At 42.7% G+C, this 24,028-nt stretch overlaps 1 protein-coding gene across 1 annotated transcript in view; it reads right to left on the bottom strand.

Moving 5' to 3' along the window:
* The window catches only part of BRWD1 (bromodomain and WD repeat domain containing 1), a 282,561-nt gene that overhangs the window by 104,295 nt on the left and 154,238 nt on the right, over positions 1-24,028 (bottom strand). Inside the window, exons 25-28 of the mRNA XM_029577859.1 lie at positions 14,268-14,375; positions 12,787-12,911; positions 12,590-12,672; positions 3,693-3,804 (exon numbers count right to left, since the gene is read on the bottom strand). Coding sequence (XP_029433719.1) covers positions 3,693-3,804; positions 12,590-12,672; positions 12,787-12,911; positions 14,268-14,375 — 428 coding nt within the window. The remainder of the gene's footprint in view (positions 1-3,692; positions 3,805-12,589; positions 12,673-12,786; positions 12,912-14,267; positions 14,376-24,028) is intronic.

The following is a 24,028-nucleotide window of genomic DNA, read 5'->3' as shown; positions in this document are numbered from 1 at the left end:
TACGTGAAGATTGAAATCTCCGAGTATCACTGCGGGTGTGTTCGGCTTAATGTTGTCGGTGATGTATTCAATGAGGGGGGATGGGTCCTGTTCAAGTATACCGGGAGGGGCATATACGAGACAGACTTGTAGGGATTTGGATTTAAAAAGACCAATTTCAAGTCTTGGTGGGGGGAGCTAGTCTGTAGCTTGAGGTTGAGGTGTTTCTTAGTAGCCAGGAGTATGCCTCCTCCTCTTTTTTTGGGCCTTGGGATGGAGAAAATGTCGTATGTCTGTGTAGGGAGTTGGTTGATGAATACATGGTCCGAATTCTTTAGCCAGGATTCTGTAATGGCACAGATATCTGGGTTAGTGTCAGAGAGTAAATCTTGAAGGATGGGGGCTTTCTTTAGGATAGATTGTGCATTGAATTGGGAGATGGCAAGCGTGGTTAGGCCTAGCAGCTGTGTGATGGGTGAAATCATGATGGGCACTAGGGATTTATGCTGGGTAAAGGAGTGAGGGTGTGCTGGGTGGATGATCCGCCGATAGGGGTGGTGTATGACGGGTATAGTGGGGAAGCACATTTTAGGGTGGGACAGATGGGTGGTAGTGAGGCGGGTGGGTAGATGTTGGTTGTTTGGTTAGGAGATAGGGTAGGTGAGATAGGGTAGGTGAGTACTGAGCAAATCCAGAGTTTTGGGCTGTGAAATGTGTTACAGGGTCAGAAATACAGTGCAATATAATACAGTGTAGTGGTTTTGGGTCATTAATACAGTGCGGTATCATGAGCAGCACCAAAATGTTTTTGCAATATTACAGAGTCAGAAATACAGTACAATACAAATACAGAGCAATGTTTTGCAATATTACAGGGTTTGACGTACAGTGCAATATGATGAGCAGCACCAAACTGTTTGTTTAAGAGACAGAGTACATTGTGGTTGTAGTACTTACAAGTGGGAAGAATGGCGGAGGTTTAGAGGTTGGAACAGGTTGGAGAACGCTTCCGGTTAGAGGGGATTGCGGGGAAGGCTGCAGAGAGGTAGGACTTGGGGGGGGGGGGGGGGGGGGGGGAACTGAGACTGAGACTGCAGGGTACAGAAGAGTTCTTTAGGGAAAACCAGTAAGCTGGTTAGGGTCTGGTAGGAAGTGGCCCATGCAGTGCAGGGTTCAGAAGTTGGATTCTCTGAGGTGTGCCAGTGCCTCAGGGGGTGAGGTTCCTTGGTCTTTTCCGGGGGTGGGAGATAATGCTTTGCTGGAATGTGGAACTGAACGGCTCACTTGGTGGATGGTCGCGTGTGCAGGGGAATTCAAAGTCGATCCTCTGGGCTGTCGGAAGGGGGCTGCTCGAAGGGGCGCGCTCAAAGGGGCAGGCCCCTTTGTCGCGCTCCTTCGGTGCGCGGCGCCGGAGCTGCAGTGTCTTTAAAGGGCCCCTGTGCCCTTTGCGATTGGCTGCAGGTAAGTTTGGAGGCGGGCCTTCTCTCCGTTCGTGTCGGCGGGCCTTCTCGCGGTCGGGTCGGCGGTAGGACGACGGCAGGACGGCGCGGTAGGCCGCGTGGTCGGCCTCGGACCCAGCGGGGGCAAGGGAGAAATTTGTGAGCAACATCTTTGTGAGCAACATCGCGGACGGGATAGAGGTAAGGTTTGTCTATTTGCGGATGATACTAAGATCTGCAACAGAGTGGACACGCCGGAAGGAGTGGAGAGAATGAGACGGGATTTAAGGAAGCTGGAAGATTGGTCGAAGATATGGCAGCTGAGATTCAATGCCAAGAAGTGCAGAGTCATGCATATGGGGTGTGGAAATCCGAAAGAAATGTATTCGATGGGGCGTGAAGGGCTGATGTGCATGGAGCAGGAGAGAGACCTTGGAGTGATAGTGCCTAACTATCTGAAGTCGGCAAAACAATGTGACAAGGCGATAGCTAAAGCCAGAAGAATGCTAGGCTGCATAAAGAGAGGAATATCGAGTAAGAAAAGAGAAGTGATTATCCCCTTGTACAGGTCCTTGATGAGACCTCACCTGGAGTACTGTGCTCAGTTCTGGAGACCATATCTCTGAAGGGACAGAGACAGAATAGAGGCAGTACAGAGAAGGGCGACTAAAAAGGTGTATGGTCTTCATCAAATGCCTTATGAGGAGAGACTGAAGAATCTAAATATGTATACCCTGGAGGAAAGGAGGAGCAGGGGTGATATGATACAGACCTTCAGATACTTGAAAGGTTTTAATGATACAAAGTCAACGACAAACCTTTTCCATTGCAAAAAAAAATCAGCAGAACCAGAGGTCATGATTTAAACTCCAGGGAGGAAGACTCAGAACTAATGTCAGGAAGTATTTCTTCACAGAGAGGGTAGTGGATGCCTGGCATGCCTTTCCGGAGGAAGTGGTGAAGACAAACTGTGAAGGCCTTCAAAGGGGCGTGGGATAAACACTGAATCCATAAAGTCTAGAGGATGTGAATGAAGAGAGGGTGGCTTGTGGGAATGACGGCTACTACCTGGAGATAATTCCCTTATTCAATAAACATACACACGGTTAATGAGACGCCAACATTGCTCTATGCTTCAACAGTAAGAGGAAATGTGGAAAAAAGGATTTGCATTCACCAAAAAGTGAAGAGTAGCTTGCTTGTTACGGCGGTTACTACCCCAAACCAAATAAACCTGATACTTCACTTTCAATGCATATCCAGTGTAACTCTCTGCTTCAACGGCAGGGGGGAATGAAGAAAAGTGGATATATTCAGACAACAACCAACAAGGACTGAATTGCACAGGCTGGATAAACAAATAAGCTTGGGAGTAGTTTGCTTATTGCGGCGGTTACTACCCAAAAGAACATGCCATACTGGGTCAGACCAAGGGTCCATCAAGCCCAGCATCCTGTTTCCAACAGTGGCCAATCCAGGCCATAAGAACCTGGCAAGTACCCAAAAACTAAGTCTAATTAAGCTAGATACTTCACTTAGATGCAGTTCCAGCACTGCTCTCTGCATCAATGGCAGGGGGGAAGGAAATTGGAACCAAAAAGTAGCCAATAAGGGCCAAGAGTAACAGATAAGTATGAGAAAAAAAAAAGTGTGAAAGCTTGCTGGGCAAACTGGATGGGCCGTTTGGTCTTCTTCTGCCATCATTTCTATGTAAGGCTGTGGGTGGGGGGAGAGCAGAGTCTTCACCTCAGACTCCCTCAAAGCCATCCTGTTCACAAAGGAAGGAATCTCAAGGCTGTCACTGCTGGAGCAAATGCTTATGCAAATTCCAAGGATGCTGCTCAGAGGGAGAATCAGACTCACCTCAGGAGCTCCAAAGAATTTCTTTTTTTTTTTTTTGCCACCAGGCCTATGTCCACAGCACTTACTGGAGACAGAATACTGGCAGACTGGTGTCAGCTCAGATGTATATAAGGAGTGATATCAGCGATCCTGTTGATCTCCATCTGCTGGTTGGCATGCATAACCCATTCGTCTAGACTGGTCTGACTGGATGAAGAAGAATTTACCATTACACAAATCCCTGCAAAGCTTGTGCATGTTTTCAGACTGCACCTTGACATGGCTTATTTTACTCAAAGTCTAACTACTAATTGGAAACCTGAATTATAAATGATTGTTCAAAAAACTGGAGAAACACTTTACAATCCAGGCTCTAGGTTTGAAAGAAATCATCTTGGGCTTTACAATAATCAAAAAGATCACTCAGCTTACTGGACAATGTAGCATTGAAAATGGCTGTCTGGATAATCTGTTTGATATGGTTGCTGATCCAACACGGTTCCAAACCACCAGGCATCATCTATTATTGAGCGAAATCTGTCTCCTAAAAAGAAAATTTGATTTTAAAAATTCTGCTAAAAAGTTCAAAGCTGCAAATCACACATCCTGGGGCTGATCCAGTGGCAATGCTGTATGCTATGCAGGAGACCTGGGGTCGATTCATAGGCTTGGCTTCTGTTCCTCAGGCTGGCAAAGGATTTGAATAGTGCAGACACAGCATTTATAGTCCCCTTGGGTGGAAGGAAGTCTTAAGTCATCATACAACAGAATAGGAGAAATGAGAATTTTTTCCCAGTAAACAATTTACACGTAGTATTCTGCTGCAGTTGCAATAAACTGATGTGGGTGTTCAAAGCCTCTATTACAGGCATGACTTGTGATAAAGAGTGGTGAAGAGACAAATGAAACTTTTTGACGTCACATAATTCATTGTTTTAAGTTTTTTGATCATAAGTAGCTTTATAATTATTAAGTATTCATTAGCATTTAAGCTTCAGTTTTGTGCATTACTTGTGCTAGACAGGTAGATACCGCAGAAGTGGAGATGCTAGATAGTAATGCTATATTAGCAGAAAAGTACTGGGCCACAGGGTTACAGAAGTTATGGTTAGAAACACCAAGGTGCTGACACTTCAGGCCCATAGATAACATTTGCATTCAAAGCAAGGATCAATTTACATACAGCCATTTAGATTGTTTATAGTAAAACGTCAATCATAGAAATTTTGACAATTGTGTAATCTAGTTTAGGGGTTGGAAGTGTACAAATAAACCCTATATGTCGTCTTATCATCAGTAAAATCATTTGAGAGAGTTTAATACTGTGGGGCCTATACAATAAATGTGTGCAGAAAACGGGCACTCAGCCATCTCTCTTGGGGGCACAATCCAATATTTAAATGAGAGGTCACTCTAAAAAGGAGGTGCTAGGAACAAATGTCTCCTTTGTGCTTCCTCGGCATCAGGCTCACAGGAGAGGTAGCTGTCAAGCAGGTTGGGGAAATGGATGCTCAATCTACGAGCGTCCATTTTCTCCCACTACTGGCATATACACGCACAAGATACACAGACTGGACATGTATTTTGTGTGTCTATTGGACATCCAGAAATTTTTTTTCCCAAAGACTTTTTTTTTTTTTTTTTTTTTTTTTTTTAATAAATATTGCTTTATTTGGTTCCTCCTACTTAGTATTGCTATGATACTATTAGGAAAAATCACAGAAAGCAGGATTTTTTTTTCAATGCACCCTTGAGCATGGTATACCTTTGCGCATTGGCCGCACGGAAAATGTATTGGATCGCAGGGATTAGTTAATAGCCCCATTTACATGAATTTCCATGTAATGAGCGCTATTAGCTATGCGGTGATTTGACATGCATTGGACATGCTTTGGATCAGGTGTTATGGAAGCACTTCCAAAACGCACATTCAATCACGTGTTAAGCCATGTGCAGCGGCTAGTGCACGGGATTGAAAGCCCTCTGTGTCTCTCGCGCCATAAGGTGTGCTTTATAAGATTTAATAAAAAACATTTTTCACCACAGCTGATGGCTCTAAGCATCTATTCATTGATCCTCAACAAAACCATCCTTGATAAAGCGAATTACAGTAATTAGATTGTAATTATAAAGGAATGAACAACTGGTTAGGTCACCCTGATCTAAATATGGTCTATGCTGATGAATTTGGTGTAGATGACAATGTTTTTTAAACCATCAATGATACCTTAATGATCGTAGTGAGGTTGGAGTCCAATTTTATCCAAAGACTCAATCACATCTTTAGGCTTCAGTTCAAAGCCTTCCATCAATGGATTAGCTATGAGGGGCTACTCCACAGAAGTTCAGATTTCTATGGATTTAGTTTATGTTTGTGATGAAATAACCAGCCTGCCAAGACTGATAAAGGGAGTTTAGCTTAGCACCTCCATGACACATTCTAAACTTTGCACTGACACCAGCTGAATATCAGCAAATAACAATCAGAAATTAATGTGGCTAGTAGAATCAGGTAGATGTTAAACAGGACTGGGGCTCAAAAAACCTATGAACTGGTGTGGAGGACTTGATCAAACAATCCTTTTAATAATCCTTCCTGAAATGGTAAGATTCGAGACTGGGCAGTAGTTAGTGACCAGACAATGATCAGTTGCACTTTCTTGAGTAACTGTTTTAACTATTGCTTTCTTTACAGTAAAAACACCTTCCTTAAAGGGAGCCACTCACAGTATTCATAAGAAAAACTGACAGGCTAGGAAGTAAGTCTTACCAACCTACAGAGTGTTTGACAAATTGTTAGTTTCATTTCTGCAACAAGTTTATACATCTTAAAAAGCTAAAGACTCAAAATCACAGAAGCCTACTCTTCTGGAATAGGAGCCAGAAGACTGTCAAAGGCAGATATGGGCAAACGTTTTTCAACCGGGACCATATCACTGGCTCTTGGCCGCATCGGGGCTGGGGAAGTTTCCCTTGGGAGCTATTCAGGCTTCCCTGCCAGGTTTACAGTCCTGCCCATCTGGTGACCTAGAGGATGTCCTTTAGTTTTCCTCCGTTTATTGATCAGGAATGTGTGCACTGACCAACCACTCTGCAGCTTAGTTGAAGGAGCAAGCTGCCACTTATTCAAACACACCCATTAATCTGCTTCATTACTGAATTAGAAGGCCTAGAACCTTCCAAAATCCGATGTTGGGGGGAAAAAGTAATGTGAGTCAGCTATCAGCAGACTAGAGCCTGCCGAGGAGGAGTGTGTGAACACCCTGGCCCAGACCAGATGGAAGACCCAACCTCCAGCCCTGCCCAGCCTCCCACCTGATGGATTTTCTTGTGCTCTCTGCAATTACTGCAGCCTGGCAGTCTGCTTTAGCTGCCAGCATCCCACGGCTTCCCAGACTCATCTTGGTCCAGGCTGTGCCTTCACTGAAAGCACCTCCTACCATTCACAGTGAAGATTGCATGGAGGGTGCTGCAAAAGAGAACCCACAGGAACTGTGTAACATTCCTGTACTGTGAGTCTGGTCACCTCAGTGGGCATGCCTAAGCTAGAAGTCATCAAAACATGTGCTACCATTTGTTCACATGTGCTGTTCCAGAGGAGGGATGGAACACATGCTGCAAGACCGGAGTCTATGATGAACATTTATTTATTTATTTATGGATTTTATATACCGGGAGTTCCTGTATACAATACATATCACTCCGGTTCACAGTTAAACGGTAATAACTACTGCCGTGTAGCAGTTTACATGGAACAAATCAGAAACTTGATCTAATCAGCATAAGCGAAACTAACTAGTTACAACTTTAAACATATAAGTAAGGCAATATAAATCTTAGCTAAATAGTGTAGAGAATAATACATTAGAACCAAAGGACCAGGGTTGTTATGGGTTGTTATATCAGTTTGCTCTTAGCTCTCTGGGAATGCTTGCAGGAAGAGCCAAGTCTTTAATTTCGCCTTAAAAGTGGTATGGCCCCAGACATTTTAACTTCTAAATTATTCATAGAAGTTTTCAGGTCTATTAACACTTCCCAAATATTTTCCAATGTAATTCCACGATTGTCTTTCATTTGATTAGTTTTTCTTTCGACTATATCTTCTCCAGGTTGTGAGTAGTACTTTCTCTTCACATCTGAAGATACTACTCCTCCAATAGCTCCGTCAGGTGTCGAAGATAGGGGTATTCTCAGCAAGCTTACTTCTCTGTTATCTAACAGGAGATTACTGGTATTCCCTTGCATTCCCCCTTCAGGTCCAATTCCCCCCCCCGATGTTAAGTGCCTGGCCAACATCTTCAGTAGGACTTGGCACTTCTGGATTTGGTCTGAGAGGAGGTTTCGGCGGCTCTGGAGTCAAAGGCGCTCCTGGGCTTAAGGTGATCTGGAACTGCTCCTGGGATACCTGAACCTGCTCCTGTTCGGTATCCAAGTCGGAGCCCCCAGGAGTATTGACATTTACAACTTTGAGAAAATTCTCAATTAAGGGCTGAGAAAGGGAAGGGTCTAGCACAGTCGGGGTCTCCGGGCGTAGTCTTCCCTTTCTCTTAGTATGCGGCATTTTTGTTGAGGCAGTACTTTATAATTTCTCAAAGACACCTTAATTCCTAGGACCTCCGGTGGGGGAGTGAGGGGGTATTTAAGAGGCTTACTTACAGTTCCGTATATGTTTTAATTAAATCATTCCCTTCGTGGAATCCAGTACCAGGAAACAAAGCCGCGCGCGCGGCTTCGGCAGCGCGTCGGCGACGGCACGCGTCGCAAGGGGTGCCGGTTTTGAGCTTACCGGCTCCTCCCCTTTGCTGACGTCAGGGGCGAGAACCAGGAAGTGGCTCACCGGGCGACGGCTCCAAGTCCAAGAGGTAACTTGTAATAATAGAAGAAAAGTTTATAAAGAAACGCTGTTCCCTTCGGTCTCTTTCGCCTCTCACTCCCCGGTTTCACTCCACAAGGGGTGCCGGTTTTGAGCTTACCGGCTCCTCCCCTTTGCTGACGTCAGGGGCGAGAACCAGGAAGTGGCTCACCGGGCGACGGCTCCAAGTCCAAGAGGTAACTTGTAATAATAGAAGAAAAGTTTATAAAGAAACGCTGTTCCCTTCGGTCTCTTTCGCCTCTCACTCCCCGGTTTCACTCCACAAGGGGTGCCGGTTTTGAGCTTACCGGCTCCTCCCCTTTGCTGACGTCAGGGGCGAGAACCAGGAAGTGGCTCACCGGGCGACGGCTCCAAGTCCAAGAGGTAACTTGTAATAATAGAAGAAAAGTTTATAAAGAAACGCTGTTCCCTTCGGTCTCTTTCGCCTCTCACTCTATGAATAATTTAGAAGTTAAAATGTCTGGGGTACAAGTACAGGGTGAAATACTAGAAGAAAAAATTAAGAAAAATTCAGAAAAAAGTGAAAATATAGAAAAACAACTAAAACAAGTTCAGGAGGTTCAGACAGGATTGATTAAAGGGGAGATAGCTAATTCTAGGAAACTGGAGATGACTGAAAATAATCTACGCTATAACAACTTACGAATTTTGAATTTTCCTTCTGTTAATTTAATATCACCGTTAGAGCAATTTAAAAGATTTTTAAATTGGAAATTTATTGATTTCTACTGAAAAGATTCCCTCAATTGAAAAGATCTTTTTTATTGCTCAAAGAAAGAGGGAGGATGTTAATTCTATAAATCAATCCCAACAAATTGTAAATCTTACAAATTATTTAGAAGAATCTATGGAAAATCAGGTTACTGTTAGAGGTACCTTATGTGTGAGGTTCTCAAAAATGGAGGATAGGGATAATATCTTAAAACTATTCTTAAAGAACCGAGAAAAATTATACCTTTCTGAAAAAATCTGGATTTACCCAGACATTACAAAGAACACCCAAATTCGAAGAAAAAGCTTTATTCAGATGGGCCCCGAAGTTAAACAACTAGGAGCCCAAATGACAGTATACTTTCCTTGTAAATGCACTATAAAACATTTAAGTGAACGATTTGTATTTCTAGAACCATCTGAGCTTAGGAAATTCCTAGACGCTAGACAGGTTAAATAAAGACATATATATATCCAGGTTGTACTCAGGCATTTAGTGAGTGACATTTAATTCACCGTATATTTGATTGTATTTTTATATTTTGCTCCTTAGTATTAAACCTAGGATTTTCAGATTCTTTATAACAGGGTTAAATAGATTTTTTCCTAATTTTGAAAATGTTTATTATTTACTTGTACTATGAATGCCCTAAGTTTGATTTGTAATTTTACGGTCAAATAATTGTTGTAAAAATTCTATAAATAAAAAAAAAAAAAAAAAAAAAAAAAAGTGGTATGGCACGGCTCCAGGCGGAGGTCTGGTGGTAAGGAATTCCAGAGGGACGGGCCCGCGGTTGATATAGCGCGTCTTCTCAGTGAGGATTTAGCGGGCTGAGTAATCATTCTGTTTTGGTATGCACTTCTAGTCGGCTTGTCCAAAGTATGTAGTTGCAGCTTGAAGGTTAAGTTGAGTGGGGATATGTTATGAAGGGCCTTATGCATCATCATGCTGCTTTTGAACTGTATCCTGTATTTAATGGGGAGCCAGTGAAGGTGCTGGAGGATCGGGGTGATGTGGTCTCTTTTTTTGGTGTTGGTGAGAATTCTTGCTGTGGCATTCAGCACCATCTGGAGGGGTTTTGTAGAGCAGGCAGGAAGTCCTAGCAGAAGTGAATTGCAATAGTCTAGTTTCGGGAGAATGATGGCTTGGAGTACTGTGCGGAAGTCTCTGTAGCGTAGAAGAGGCTTTAGTTTCTTTAAAACTTGTAATTTAAAGAAGCATTCTTTGGTGGTGTTGTTGACGAATTTATTGAGGTTGAATCTGTCGTCTAATATCACACCCAGATCTCTGACTTGTGGGAGATAAATAGGCCTGTTCAGACCTATAGGCCATAATTTGCCCACCAGTCACCAAAGAAACCCAGGTCCTCTGAACTCTCTTCTTGATACTAGTCAAAGGTTTCCTGAATAGCCACAAAGGAGGAAGCAAAAGTCTTCTGAACAGAAACCAGAATTAAGAGGTTCAACAGGGTCCAACAGCAAAGCCCTTCCATACCTCAAAAAATTGTCTTTGGTAGCTTAGTAGCCACTGACAAAAGCAATCATGTTTCATCATCCTTATCCAAGCCTTATACTCCCTGCTTTTATTTCTGGCATGTCTCCTGAGTTACAGTAGACAGGATTTCCTGCTAATTTAAGAATTGCTTTTTTTTACAGCTTCCACTGAAATACTGTCAAATCTATCCCATATATAGTCATTTGCTAGAGCAGATGGAGATAATATAAGAGCTAGAGGAAAGTTATCATGGATACTGGTAATTATATTTAAGTAGTTTGCAAACTGATTGCATCGCATGACTGAATGAACAGGGTTGCATGACTTACAGGCCAAAGTGAAAGCTTTTACAATATGAAATAATTAAAGTAAATTATTCATGGAATTTTTGGGAGTACAATTTTTAGTTTTGTGAATTGCATCATGATAAATTGATAATCTTTGAGAATAATGGGCTTTAGAAAAGGCTGAAGGATGTTTTATCCATTTTTGCTCAAGTCATTCTATAACCTTCGTGCTGCAACCAACAAGGCTATAGAACTAGAAGAGACCCCAATAAGATCATATAAGGCATCCCTTCAGGAAAGCAGCCTCGGACTCCAGCGAACTGCCTTCTGCCTTTCAGGGAGTTGCTATACTCAGTTCAGAATTATCTGGCTAAATGGCAGTGTTTGAATATTCGGCCGCATTAAGTGGTCACTGATTAGCCAGATATCTATTTAACCAGCTAAACAGTTATCCATCTAAGTAGAGGGCAAGACAGGGTGTTCCGGGTCGTGGCTACTTATTTGGTTAACATAGCTGGATAAATGGCAATATTCAGACTTATTGTCAGAAAGCTCTGTTGTTAAAGCTGGTATTTAGCAATCTGTAGTTATTTAGAATAATTGTGGGTGGATCCTTGGACCAGTGGCAGGTGACCATGCCCTCGGGGGAAATCCTGAGAGGGACCACTGGTCAGGCTTAGTGTAGGAGACAGACACACACTAGTTCTTTTATTAGACAATATGGAAAACCACCAGAGGTGGCAGTAGTGAGCGGGAAGCACCCGGCAGGGCTGAAGTCCCTCCGGTATTGGAACAGCGATCCCAGGGTGGCTGAGCTATAGAGAAACTAAAACAGTGAGTAGGCAGTATATGCAGAGTTCTGGAACAAGTCCTTGATGGTAACATTCACACAGTCTCTTAAGGCAGCCCAGGAGATGGTATACATTAGGCCCTCGAGGAGCGAATACCTGGACCCAGGGAAAGCTCCGAGAGATAGAAGGAAACTCACAATGTTGTAAGCAGCAATGACTTCTTAGCAAAAGTGGTATTCAGGGGCAAGTCCGGGACATGGGCCCTCGAGGAGAGAGTACCGGTTCTGGACTGCGACCTGCAAAGAAAAAGAGAAAGCGAGGCCCCCGAGGAGCGGGTACCTCTAGTGAAGAATGAGAAGGCAGAGTAGCTAGGGTTGCGGAGAGCGAATCCCATCCGCAGCGACGGGAGGAAGCTAGGTAACCAATCCCTTGCTAACTCATCTTGTTAGCGAAAACAGAGATCTTAAATATCTGGAGCTGGTGACGTCATCTCAGGGGGACGCCCCTGAGGTTCGCGCCATCGCTGGTACATCAGTCGGGTCGCGCGTGCGCGCCCTTAGGCATCTGGTCAATATGGCGGCTTGCAGCGTCGAGCTGGTCCGGGGACGCCGGAAGAGGATGGCATGGAGACGCCGCAGCAGCTAGTCTTCCATCAACCCCAAAGGGAGTCACCAACGAGGTAAGGTGGGCGGAGCAGAGACATCGGACAGCTATGGACAACACTTATCCAGCCAAAAGCATCATTTACTAAGTATTTTCACCCCACAGACACAGAATGGCAGAAAAGCCTTAGTAAATCAGGCCCTAATTTAGCTGGATAAACTTCTCTGAGTATATTCAGTAGACTGGCTTCACTGCTGAATATCCCAGCTAAGTTATACAGATGTTTACTCAGCTAACTTTTCTAGCTGGATTAAGTTCTGAATATGGACTTGAGCCCCAGTGTAATTTGTAAAACATTTATGGTTGAAAATCAACTCTTAGGCATCACTGTTGAATGATAATAGATTCCCTTCATGCCAGGGGCTAAGCGTGCCTTCACAGAACTCGCAGCTAGCACAGAACAGAAACCTAGCTCAGGAAACAAAATTAGATTTTCCACATGGAAGCATTTAGAATTTGCCACTAAATCAGCCCTACTGCAGGTAGATTTGAAAATAAGGAGAACTTACTGACTTGCCAATTCCTCTGTCGTGCTTCCTCGTAAAAAGGACGCAATACAAGGAAGTCAAGAACATCTGGCATATCGTGATACCTAAATGCAGAATTATGAATTAATTGCTTTCAAGGTATGAAATATATTAATGCATAAAAACAGTTATTTACAAAAATAAAAATCCAGCAACCAGTTCTGCACTAAAATGCTTACTTCAGAGAGAATGACTTGTCTGTGAGTTTTCCAGTAACATGGTCTATGAACGCAAACTTGAGGCAGCACAGCGTTGGAGGGCCAACTTCATATCTTATCCCAACAATTTTTACCAGCTCTTGATCCTGAGAGAAAATTTCAAAACAGTTAAGAGATCCACAATAAAGTATTATTCAAAGGTAGCTGTCTAAAAACTAAGGAAATTGCAGCCAGTTTGGGGGAATTACATTTGGTGGCAAAGAAAACCTCTCTAATGACTATTACACCATCCATTTGGAAAGATACATTTTTATTTCCCCAAGAAGTTCCAAGAATTCCTAGTTTATTTCATATTGAAACCACAAGTCACTTAGGTTTTTGACTTAACTCCTTGCAAAGATTTCTTATAAGCAGTCTTCCATTAAAACTGTCCATGTCAGAAAGAGGAGCAAGCAACGTTTCCTCTCACCACAGCCCAAGATGACTCCAGTACACTGCAAATCACCTGAGCTATTTGGTGGTTGTAGCTGTTTTTCCCCATTACTGGCAATATAGAGGGACTACCATGCTGCTCAAGGCGCTAACAAGAGGGAGGACGTGAGAGAGATGTGGGTTTAGGAAAGGGCATAAAGTTCCAAGTTTGCAGCAATTTAATACACATTACTGCTCAGTGGGTTCGTGTCTTGCCTCACTTGTTATTAGGGAGAATATGGGAAGTTGGCAGGTCAAGAGATTTGGTCTTTTTTCCCCTCTGGTTCCCCTTGCTGCAAATGTGAAAAATTTATAATCAGCTCTGATTTTTATTCACTGAGATACCACTTGGCTCTCTGGCACTGAAAATGCTCAATAAAACAATGTTTAAAAAATGGACACTGTGGATTTTCAAAATGTAAACAGACTTTTCTTGTCTTAAGAGAGACCAGGGACCGTTCATTCCTGGTTTTCTCCCTCAAATGGCACGTCTGAGCAATGTGTCCTTGCCAGACAAAAAGTCGTCTTGCCAAGACCTACCTTAAGAGGCCTTTTTGATGGGAGGAAAGAAGGATTGCTGCAGTAGTAGCAGTCATCTTCCCTACCTCCCCAGGACAGAGTACAAGATGAACACCTCTGAAGCAAATGATCCAACTAGGCCTGTTGGACAGGAGATTAACTCAACTCCTAGGCTACAGTGCACACCATTGCATCTTGAGCTACAGAGCCAGTCCACATCATTGATATCTGATGAATTTCTAATATCGGTTGTTGAGCAAAGTCCATTTCAGTATATAAAGATAAGTGTCAAAATAAGATGTATCGCTTTTTATTGGACTAAAACTACATCCAAGACAAGATTCTGAGAGCTATGATCCTTTCATCAGTTCAGTGAAGAAAACTAGGTTTAAATAATAGAAAGTCAGCTAGGCCTTAGGTTGCTTGTCAGACCAGTCTTCTAAATTATTTAAATTCAACTTGCTATTTTGGTCAATTAACATTTCAGAACAAACAATTTACTTCAAACTTACCCTAAGAGTCATTTTTTTCCATGGTTCCTTGTTGGGATTCAATTTATAAAGGTTGTGTCGTCTGACTGCTTCAACATAAGCCTCATGACCTGGCCTAAAATAGATAACCTACATAGCAAATAAAAAAATAAACAAACACAAAACAAGCAACTTAGCATGTAGCAAACATTTTATAATACAATTTTTTCAAAAGCCTTCAATAAATATACCAAGAATATGTTTTCATACATCTTCCATCTTTATTCTGCTCAGAATGCCACTCATCCTCTTCCTTATTATACTGGCCCTCTTGCCTTCTTCTCTCCACTGAATTCCAAGTTCATTTTGAGGCCAGTGTAAAATAATAATTTTTCTCTAAGCTTAATATACATGGTTCCACATAGGTAACTTATAAACCAATTGAATGCCCTAGGTTTGGGCCCAGAAGTAAGTGACTGGGTTCGATAACAATTTAGGGGTGAAGTTCAGTGTACAAAAGAACAGAGTAGGGGTGATCATATATGATGATAGTAAGGTGACCAAACAGGTAGACAAGGAGACGGAAAAAACTAGGATGCTTCAGTATACAGAGAGAAGAGAAGACAGGAAAAAAGAAACAATATTAGTTTTGCATAAGTTTCTGATAAGACCTCATTTGCAATACAGTGTACAATTCCAGAGAATGCCCTTCTCTATGGAATTCACTTCCACTAGAACTAAGACAAGACCCCTCCCACCAGTCATTCAAGAAAAATCTGAAAACTTGGCTATTCAGTCAAGCATTTCCCTGACTACTCACAAGCAGCTTTCAATTTGTTATTTTTATATCTGCCACGCTCTAAAATGCATATCTCCAGCTCCACCTTCCTCCCCTCCTCTTCATTTTCTTTCCCACAATGGTTCAGTCGATGCACTCAAGCGGAAGTTAGTTTTCCAATGACTTCTGTTTCCAGCAAGACATCTATACATTTAGGAATAGGAATAATTCCTAATACCATGTTTGAGTTAGACGTTGTCTTTTGGCTATCTATTTTTATTTCTTCTTCCTTTATAAAGGCTATTTAAAAGTTTTATTTAAAACATTAAGACATTTAGACATTTATAACTCAGTGTATTTGTCTAATATATTTCTCTATTTAACTTTTGTTTAAAAAGTTCTATTTATCTGTTTGTTCAAAAAGTTATTCGTTATATGTAATTGCTCCCAAGCAAACCTTTCAATAGTTCTCTGTAAACCGATTTGATTTGCATATAATGTAAGAAGACCGGTATATAAAAAACATAAATAAATAAAAATAAATATACAAAAGGATATAAATCAAATGGAGGCAGTCAAGAAGGCATCTACTGAAATGGTCAATAGCCTTCAAAATAAAGCATATAGGAACAAAGATTCCTGGGAGAAAGAGGGGAAATTGGAGATATTACTTCCCTGATAATTTTGTTTTCCTTAGTGTAGACAGATGGACTCAGGACCAATGGGTTTATGCTCCCCTGCCAGCAGATGGAGACAGGTTTCAAAGCTGACATCACCCTAGATAAACCCGTACAGTGACCTCAGCCCTTCAGTATTCCCTTAAAAAAAAAATCACTGTGGACATGCTATTGAAAAAACTTGATTAAAAACAGATAACCGTAACTGTACTCAACCAAACACTGAATTCCCAGTAAGATTATAGATGCCCTGATCTAGGGACTGGATAACAGCATACCCGTAATCTCTTGGAATCGATATTCACTCCATGGGCGAATCCTTGGCACTGTTCTTGGGCAGCCGTGGGCGGGATGCTGAGTCCATCTGTCTACACTCAGGTTTGTAATTTCTTCATTTCCTAGCATGTAGTCAGATGGACTCAGGACCAATAGGATGTACAAAAGCTACTCTGGATCAGGGCAGGAGGCTGCCCGCGGTCCGGTTAACACCATCTTTGCAAAGGCTGCGTCCTCCAGGGCCTGAACGACCAGGCGATAGAACCTGGAGAAGGTGTGCAAGGAGGACCACATCACCGCTTCAGATGTCGACGGGAGACAGCAGTCTAGCTTCCGCCCATGAGACTGCCTGAGCCCATAGTAGAATGAGCTTTAACCTGAAGGGGAAAGGGCTTTCCTGCCTCCACACAAGCACCTGTAACCACCTTCTTAATCCAGCAACCTAAAGTAGCCCACGAAGGTGGTTTGCCCTGCTTCCTTCCACTGTGAAGGATAAACAGGTGGTACATCTTTCGGACCGGTTCTGAAAATTCCAGATAGCGCACCAAAAGCCTATTGACATTCAAATGGCAGAGGAGGCGATATTCTTCCACATCCTTGTACTATCTAGGGACAGCAATGAAATGGACAGATTCACATGAAACTCAGACTACACTGGGCAAAAAGGATAGAATGGTACGAAGCTCTAACACTCCTGGAGTCATCCGGAGGAACGGTTCCTGAACAGACAATGCCTGTAGTTCAAAGATGCGATATGCCGAGCATATAGCAACCAGGAACAACGTTGTCAGGGTTAATAAACGCAAGGAAGACTGTGCAGTGGACAAGAGGATGGCCCTGCCAGAAACTCCAATACTAGATAAAGATTCCATAAGGGAACCAGCCACCGTAGGGGTGGCCGGAGGTGCTTCAGCCCTTTCAGAAAACAGGCCATGTCTGGATGAGCCAACCCTTGAAACAGGAGAGAGCCGCTACCTGGACCTTCAAGGAATTAAGGGTCAAATCTTTATTCAAGCTCTCCAGCAAAAATTCCAAAATTAGTGGGATTTTGACCATCCAAGGGGAACATTGTGTTCCCTAACACCAGGCCTCAAATACTCTTCAGACTTGCACATTTGCTAGGGTCTTAGATAACGTCCGTGCGTGAGCAGTAAGATGGCAATTACTGCCGCCAAATATTCTCGCTTCATCAGGCAAGTCCTCTCAAGGGCCAGACTGAAAGACAGAATTGAGTCAGTTCCTCGTGAAGAACCAGTCCCTGCTGTAGCAGGTCCCTGTGTGGTGGGAGGCACGGGGGGGGGGGGGGGGGGGGGGTTTCTCCACCAGGAGTCTCGACATATCTGCATACCACAGATGCCTGGGCCAATCTGGAGCTACTAGTAGGACTAATCCCCCCTATGGTGCTTGATCCTGCGAATGACCCTGCCCAGAAGGGACCACGGAGGGAAGGCTTATAGCAGCTCCGCTTCTGGCCAGATCTGAACGAGAGCGTCGATCTCCTGGGTCAACTGATCTCTTCTGTGACTGAAGAATCTGGGAACCTTCACATTGTGGAGATTTGGCCAGCAGGTTGATGTATGGGAGACCCCAGCGATCTACTACCAGGTGAAGTGCTTTGGTTGACAACGCCCACTCTCCTGGATCCAGACTCTCCCTGCTTAGAAAATCTGCTCTAACATTGTCTTTTCCTGCGATGTATGAGGCTGAGATTTATTTTAAAGAGTTTTATATACCATTATTCGGAATAGTCAAAATAACACCATCATAACGGTTTACAGATTATCTGTAGATAGATTTCCTTACAGAATGGGTGGAAATACATCTCCTGTGACACTTGCTGGCTTTTACTTTCACCCTGGAGGTTGATGTGGGCTATCGTTGTTGCGTTGTCCGACATTACATGGACCACTTGACCTGGAGTACATAGCTGAATTGTAGACATGCCAATCTGACTGCCCAGGCTTCCAGGTGGTTTATGTTTCAGAGGGCCTCTTCCTTGGTCCAACACCCCTGGGCTGTCAGTTCCTGACAGTGAGCACCCTAGCCCTGGAGGTTCGTGTCTGTCGTGAGAACCAGCCAGTTTGGAGGGGACAGGGGTACACCCCTGCCCGAAGGAGCTTTCTGCAGCCACCCCTGGAGCAGAGAGCATACTTCCATCGGTGAGTGGAGGCAAATCGAACTATCTTGAGATAAAGCGCTCCAATGTGACAGTAGGGAGTATTGAAGTGGTCGCATGTGTGCCCTCGCCCACGGTACTTCCAAGGTTGCCGCCATTAAACCAAGGACTTGAAGATAGCTCTACATTGTCAGGCATATCGTGTTCATCACACACACTTGGGACATCAACTTCCTTATCTACGTGGTCAGGAGGAAGACCTTGCCCTGCTTAGTGTCGAACTGGACTCCCAGATATTCCAAGGACTGGGAGGGTTTGAGACTGCTTTTGTCCAGGTTTATGACCCAACCGACTTCCAGAAGCAAGGAGGTCACCCAGAGAATCTCTTTCACAGACTTTGCCCGGATCAACCAGTCGTCTAAGTACGTGTACACCATGATCCCCTCTTTTCTCAATGCTGCTGCTGCAACTACCATAATCTTGGAAAATGTTCTGGGTTGCGTCAGGCCAAAGGACAGTGCCCAGAACTGATAATGGTGATCCAGTACTGTAAAGCTTAAAAAACAATGTCCTTGCTGAATTGGAATATGTAGTTAGGCCTCTGATAGTTTCAGGAAGGTTAAGAACTCTGACTGTACAGCCATTATCATGGAGCATAGGGTTTCCATACAAAAATGAATAACTCAAATGTCGTTTGACACCCTTGAGGTCCAGGATGGGGCAAAAGGAACCTTCCTTCTTGAGTACGATGAAATAGATGGAAAAGACACCCCATATTTTCCTGGGGCGCAGGTACTGGGATGATAGCCCTCATCCTGAGGAGCCTTCACAGCATAGTCTCCACTACCTGCTTCTTGTGCTGGGACTAGCAAGGAGATCTCATGAATATGTCCTGAGGATAGCTGTAAAATTCCAGCGCATATCCTTCTCATATGACCTTCAGTACCCATTTGTCTGAAGTGATCTCGATCCACCATTGAAAGAAGAGGGACAGTCTATCCCCTATCTCCTCATTCAGAGGGTGGGTCGGCAAAACTTCATTGGGGGGTTCAAGACTAACCTGAACCCTAGCCTGACCCTCTCTTGGGTTGCCGACTCTAAAAGGACAGCCCTCCCACAGGACCGAGACCTCTTAAACGTTGAGTTTCTATACGGGTGAACATGTTGGGAGCCCCTGGATTGACCCCTCATGGGCGAGGAGTGCTGTAATTATTTTCTCTTATCTTCTGGTAGCCGGGGTACTCTAGATTCACCCCATTTATTGGCCAGCTTTTCCAATCCGCTTCCGAAAAGGAGTGATCCTTTAAAGGGCAACTTTGTGAGATTTGCTTTGGATGTTGCGTCTGCTGACCAATTCCACAGCCATAGCTGTCTTCTGGCCGCCACCACTGAGCCCAATTCTCTGACCGAGATACAGACTAGGTCCGAGCCTGCATCAGCTAAAAAGGCGGCAGGTTCCATAACCGCTCTGGAATTCGCCAAGTCATCCACCTCCCGAGAGAAGAGCAGGCATGATCGAGCTACCACAGCACAACAAGAAGCAATGTGTAAAGTCATTGCTATTGCGTCAAAGGCCTGTTGAAGGATAAGAACATGCCATACTGGGCCAGCCCAAGGGTCCATCAAGCCCAGCATCCTGTCTCCAACAGTGGCCAATCCAGGCCATAAGAACCTGGCAAGTACCCAAAAACTAAGTTTATCCCATGTTACTAGTAATAGCAGTGGCTATTTTCTAAGTCAACTTGATTAATAGCAGGTAATGGACTTCTCTTCCAAAAACTTATCCAATCCTTTTTTAAACCCAGCTACACTAACTGCACTAACCACATCCCCTGGCAACAAATTCCAGAATTTAATTGTGCGTTGAGTGAAAAAGAACTTTCTCCGATTAGTTTTAAATGTGATACATGCTAACTTCATGGAGTGCAGCCTAGTCCTCCTATTATCCGAAAGAGTAAATAAAAGATTCACATCTACCCGTTCTAGACCTCTCATGATTTTGAACACCTCCATCATATCCCCCCTCATCCGTCTCTTCTCCAAGCTGAACAGTCCTAACCTCTTTAGTCTTTCCTCATAGGGGAGCTGTTCCATCCCCTTTATCATTTTGGTCGTCCTTCTCTGTACTTTCTCCATCGCAACTATATCTTTTTTGAGATGCGGCGACCAGAATTCTACACAGTATTCAAGATGCGGTCTCACCATGGAGCGATACAGAGACATTATGACATTTTCCGTTTTATTCACCATTCCCTTTCTAATAATTCCCAACATTCTGTTTGCTTTTTTGACTGCTGCAGCACACTGAACCGATGATTTCAATGTGTTATCCACTATGACGCCTATATCTCTTTCTTGGGTGGTAGCTCCTAATATGAAACCTAACATTGTGTAACTATAGCATGGGTTATTTTTCCCTATATGCATCACCTTGCACTTATCCACATTAAATTTCATCTGCCATTTGGATGCCCAATTTTCCAGTCTCACAAGGTCTTCCTGCAATTTATCACAATCCACCCATCTTGTGCACCCACTGCCGTTCAGCTGCTGAAGCAGCAAAGCCCATGCCGGGAACCGGCTACCGGACCAAGGCACACCTCTGAGGGATCTCTGAAATCACCTCAGAAATTCTCAACTGGGGGAGGGACCTTTATGTATCACCACAGATGTGTGGAGCTCAATCTTTTCTCCAATTTAAAAGTAGAATTTCTTCTTTCAAAAAGGTACAGTGATTCCCATAGGGAAAGTATGTCCGCATCTGATTGAGAAATACTAAAGGGCTGAGATCACTGCAGGAGTGTATCTAGGGTGACGTCAGCTTTGAAATCTGACTCCGTCTCCATCTGCTAGCAGGGAAGCATAAACCCATTAGTCCTGAGTCCATCTGGCTCCATGCTAGGAAAGGAGAAATTTAGTCTTACCTGAAATTTCCTTTCCTTGAATTCTGCCACACCACTCCAGATATGTGGGTTCTCTCCCTTCTAGCAAATGGAGACGGGACACACCTTTTTCTGTGACATCACTGGTAGTTACCATGGTGCAACTCCAGCAAAACACAAGTATTATTATGTCAAAGCCATGAAAGAAAAACCTGATTCAAACCCTTAAACATATATATAATTTGAAAAACTTAAAAGATCCTTCAAAGAAATGATTCTCCCAAATTTTCTTGGATAATTGAAGAGGAAAAAAGAGGAAAAGCAGCAGTGAAAAGTAAACCTCTAGTTGCCTAAATCTCTGTAAATTGAGACACACTATTTCAAAGACTGCGCAAATCTGACTCTCTCAGAGGGTCTTGGGCTGGTATAGCAGGATTCAAGGAAAAGGTTATCAGGTAAGACTACATTTCTCCTTCCTTATCCTGCTACATCAGTTCAGCCATGTGGAAAGTACCCAAACCCAATTAATCTGAGAGGGAGGAAGCTAGGGGTGCACTGAGAACACCAGCTCCAAAAGCTGTAACCTCTTCTGCATGAACATTCAGACTGAAATGTTTAGTGAAAGAATGTAAGGAGGACCAAGTGACCATCTTACAAGCATCATCCACGGTAAGAGTAGAAGCTCTGTCCAAGAAGAAATCTGAGCTTTTGCTGAGTTTACCTGAAGGACCTCTGAAGGCTGCTGAACTTTCAATAAGCTAAATCAATTTTTTTTCTTTTCATCTATCTAGTTTAGTTTACTTTTATTTCATTTGATGAAATGCCTCTGTTTATAGGTAATCAAGGTGTTGTTCAATTAAAAATATAATTCATCAGGTATATTAAATGACACTTGAAACTAAATATACATAAAATATCCAAATGAACAGACAGATACAAAATGGAGTAAAACTAATATCAAAATAAAACACAGTTGGGATACATTTTTTTTAAATAAAGTAAGCCAATAAAAGGTTTGGAGAAAACAGATATCACTTAAAACAAAAACAGGTACAAAAATAGTGCAGAATTAAAATCAGATAGGATAAGACAATAAAACCATCAATTTCATTCACCTAAAACTAGTAATAACAATTGTATCAAATTCTGGAGAACAACCATGTTTTAAGACCTTTTCTGAACATACCCAGCTCTCTCTCCATATGCAGTGGCAAGGACAAAGAATTTCATAAATTAGGTGCTAAAAAAAGAAACATGTCACGTGTATGTTCAAGTTGAATTTGTTTAGGCGAAGGGAGTTTAAGCAATTGTGAGGAACGAAGAGTTGTAGTTCGCGCGGAACAAACTAGCAGATTTGCAAGCTAGGATGGGGTAATCCCACCAAAGCATTTTAAAAGTAAGGCATCTAATTTTAAAATTGGACTCAAGATAAAGGAAGCTAATGCCATTCTTGCAAAAGAGGTGACAAAACATTTTCTTTCCATAAATCAGTTTAACTGCTGCATTTGGAATTATCTGGAGTTTAGATTACAGAGAAGAGGAAAGACTATGATATAAAGAATTACAATAGTCGAGTCAACTTTGAACAAGGGAGCAAATGAAGGACTTGAGATCTCAAACCTCAAGAAAAGATCTAATATATCTGATGAATCGTAGAAAATAAAAATGATTGTTGCACTAAATGAAACACTTGGTTTGAAAAGTTGAGGGCGGAGTCTATCCTGACTCCCCAGATGGTAACCATCTTAACTGGGGGAGATGGAAGAGACTCTAAATCTGAATTTCAAAGCAGAGAGCTTCCAACTTTCTTGGATTCACCTTTAATCTAAGAGTGAAGCCAATTGGTAATTTTCATTAAAACAGTGACTGAACTCTAAGATACAAAGGGCTAGACATCTAAACTAGTAACTATTTGAACGTCATCTGCATAAAAATATGAACTTAAAGCAAAGCTCTGGATAAGAGTAGCAAGCCCTGGACTGCAGCTGAGCCTCCTCCTGCCTTTCTTGGAATGACTGTATCCAACACAAATGCCCAAGCTACAGACTTCACAGATAGTGATCTGCACCAGTAGAGACATGGATGAAAAGGCATCTCTGAAAAGAATCTAAATATTTCTATCCTGGTGATCTTTGAGGGCTGTGCCCCTATTACCGGAATAACTGTTTGCAAGTACCTTTCCAAAACCAGAGCATTCCCCCGCAGTGTCTGTGTGTGTGGCATCTGGTAGCAAAGTGTACAGCTCTGTGAAACCTTGACACCTTTGAACTATTCTCACTCTATATGAAGTATTCCCTGCACTTCTGAATGAAGAGGAAAGGCTTTAGATAAGCTATGGATTTCTTGCAGAATAGGGTCCCATACTGCAATCTCCACAGCCTGAAAAACTGATGACCTAAGGGACATGACCACCTGAGATTTTTTTTTTTTTAAATTTAAAAATGTTTCTATACCGCCAACTCAAAGTGATCATAGCAGTTTACAACACAAACATACATAAAATTCAAATTATAAACAAACAAAATCACAAACAAAAAGCTCATTCCTGCTCATTCCAGTCTTATCTCTTCTGTTTTTCATGATTGGTCTTCAAATTCCTGCCTAAATAACCAAGTTTTTAAAAGTTTTTTACGTTTGTTAGTGTCCAATGTAACTCTTAACTGCTCTGGCATAGAGTTCCATGGGCCTGGACATGCTATAGAGAACAATCAGTCTCTAACCTCACCAACATGTGCCTGTTGCATTGATAGAACCTCTACAAAGCTTTTATCCTGAGATCATAAAGATTTTGATGGTGCTTATATATGTAATAAAGCCCCTAACCAAGGTACTTTCTCATAGTTAATTTATGCATTAGTATTAGACATTTGCATTGTATCCTTAATTTTATAGGCAGCCAATGCAGCGATGCTAGAACTGGTGTAATATGAACAAACCTTTTTACCAGACAGCATGTGCCGCAACATTTCGTAATAGTTGTAATGACTATTGTCAACTTTGGGATACCCAACAATTATGAATTCCAATAGTTCCAGTTTGGACACATTAGGGTTTGCAAGACTGTCCTAAAGTCC

Source organism: Rhinatrema bivittatum, chromosome 15 (assembly GCF_901001135.1).
Source record: "Rhinatrema bivittatum chromosome 15, aRhiBiv1.1, whole genome shotgun sequence".
NCBI lineage: Eukaryota > Metazoa > Chordata > Amphibia > Gymnophiona > Rhinatrematidae > Rhinatrema > Rhinatrema bivittatum.
Note: the sequence above shows the minus strand (reverse complement) of the source record. Positions and strands in the feature narration are given on the sequence as shown.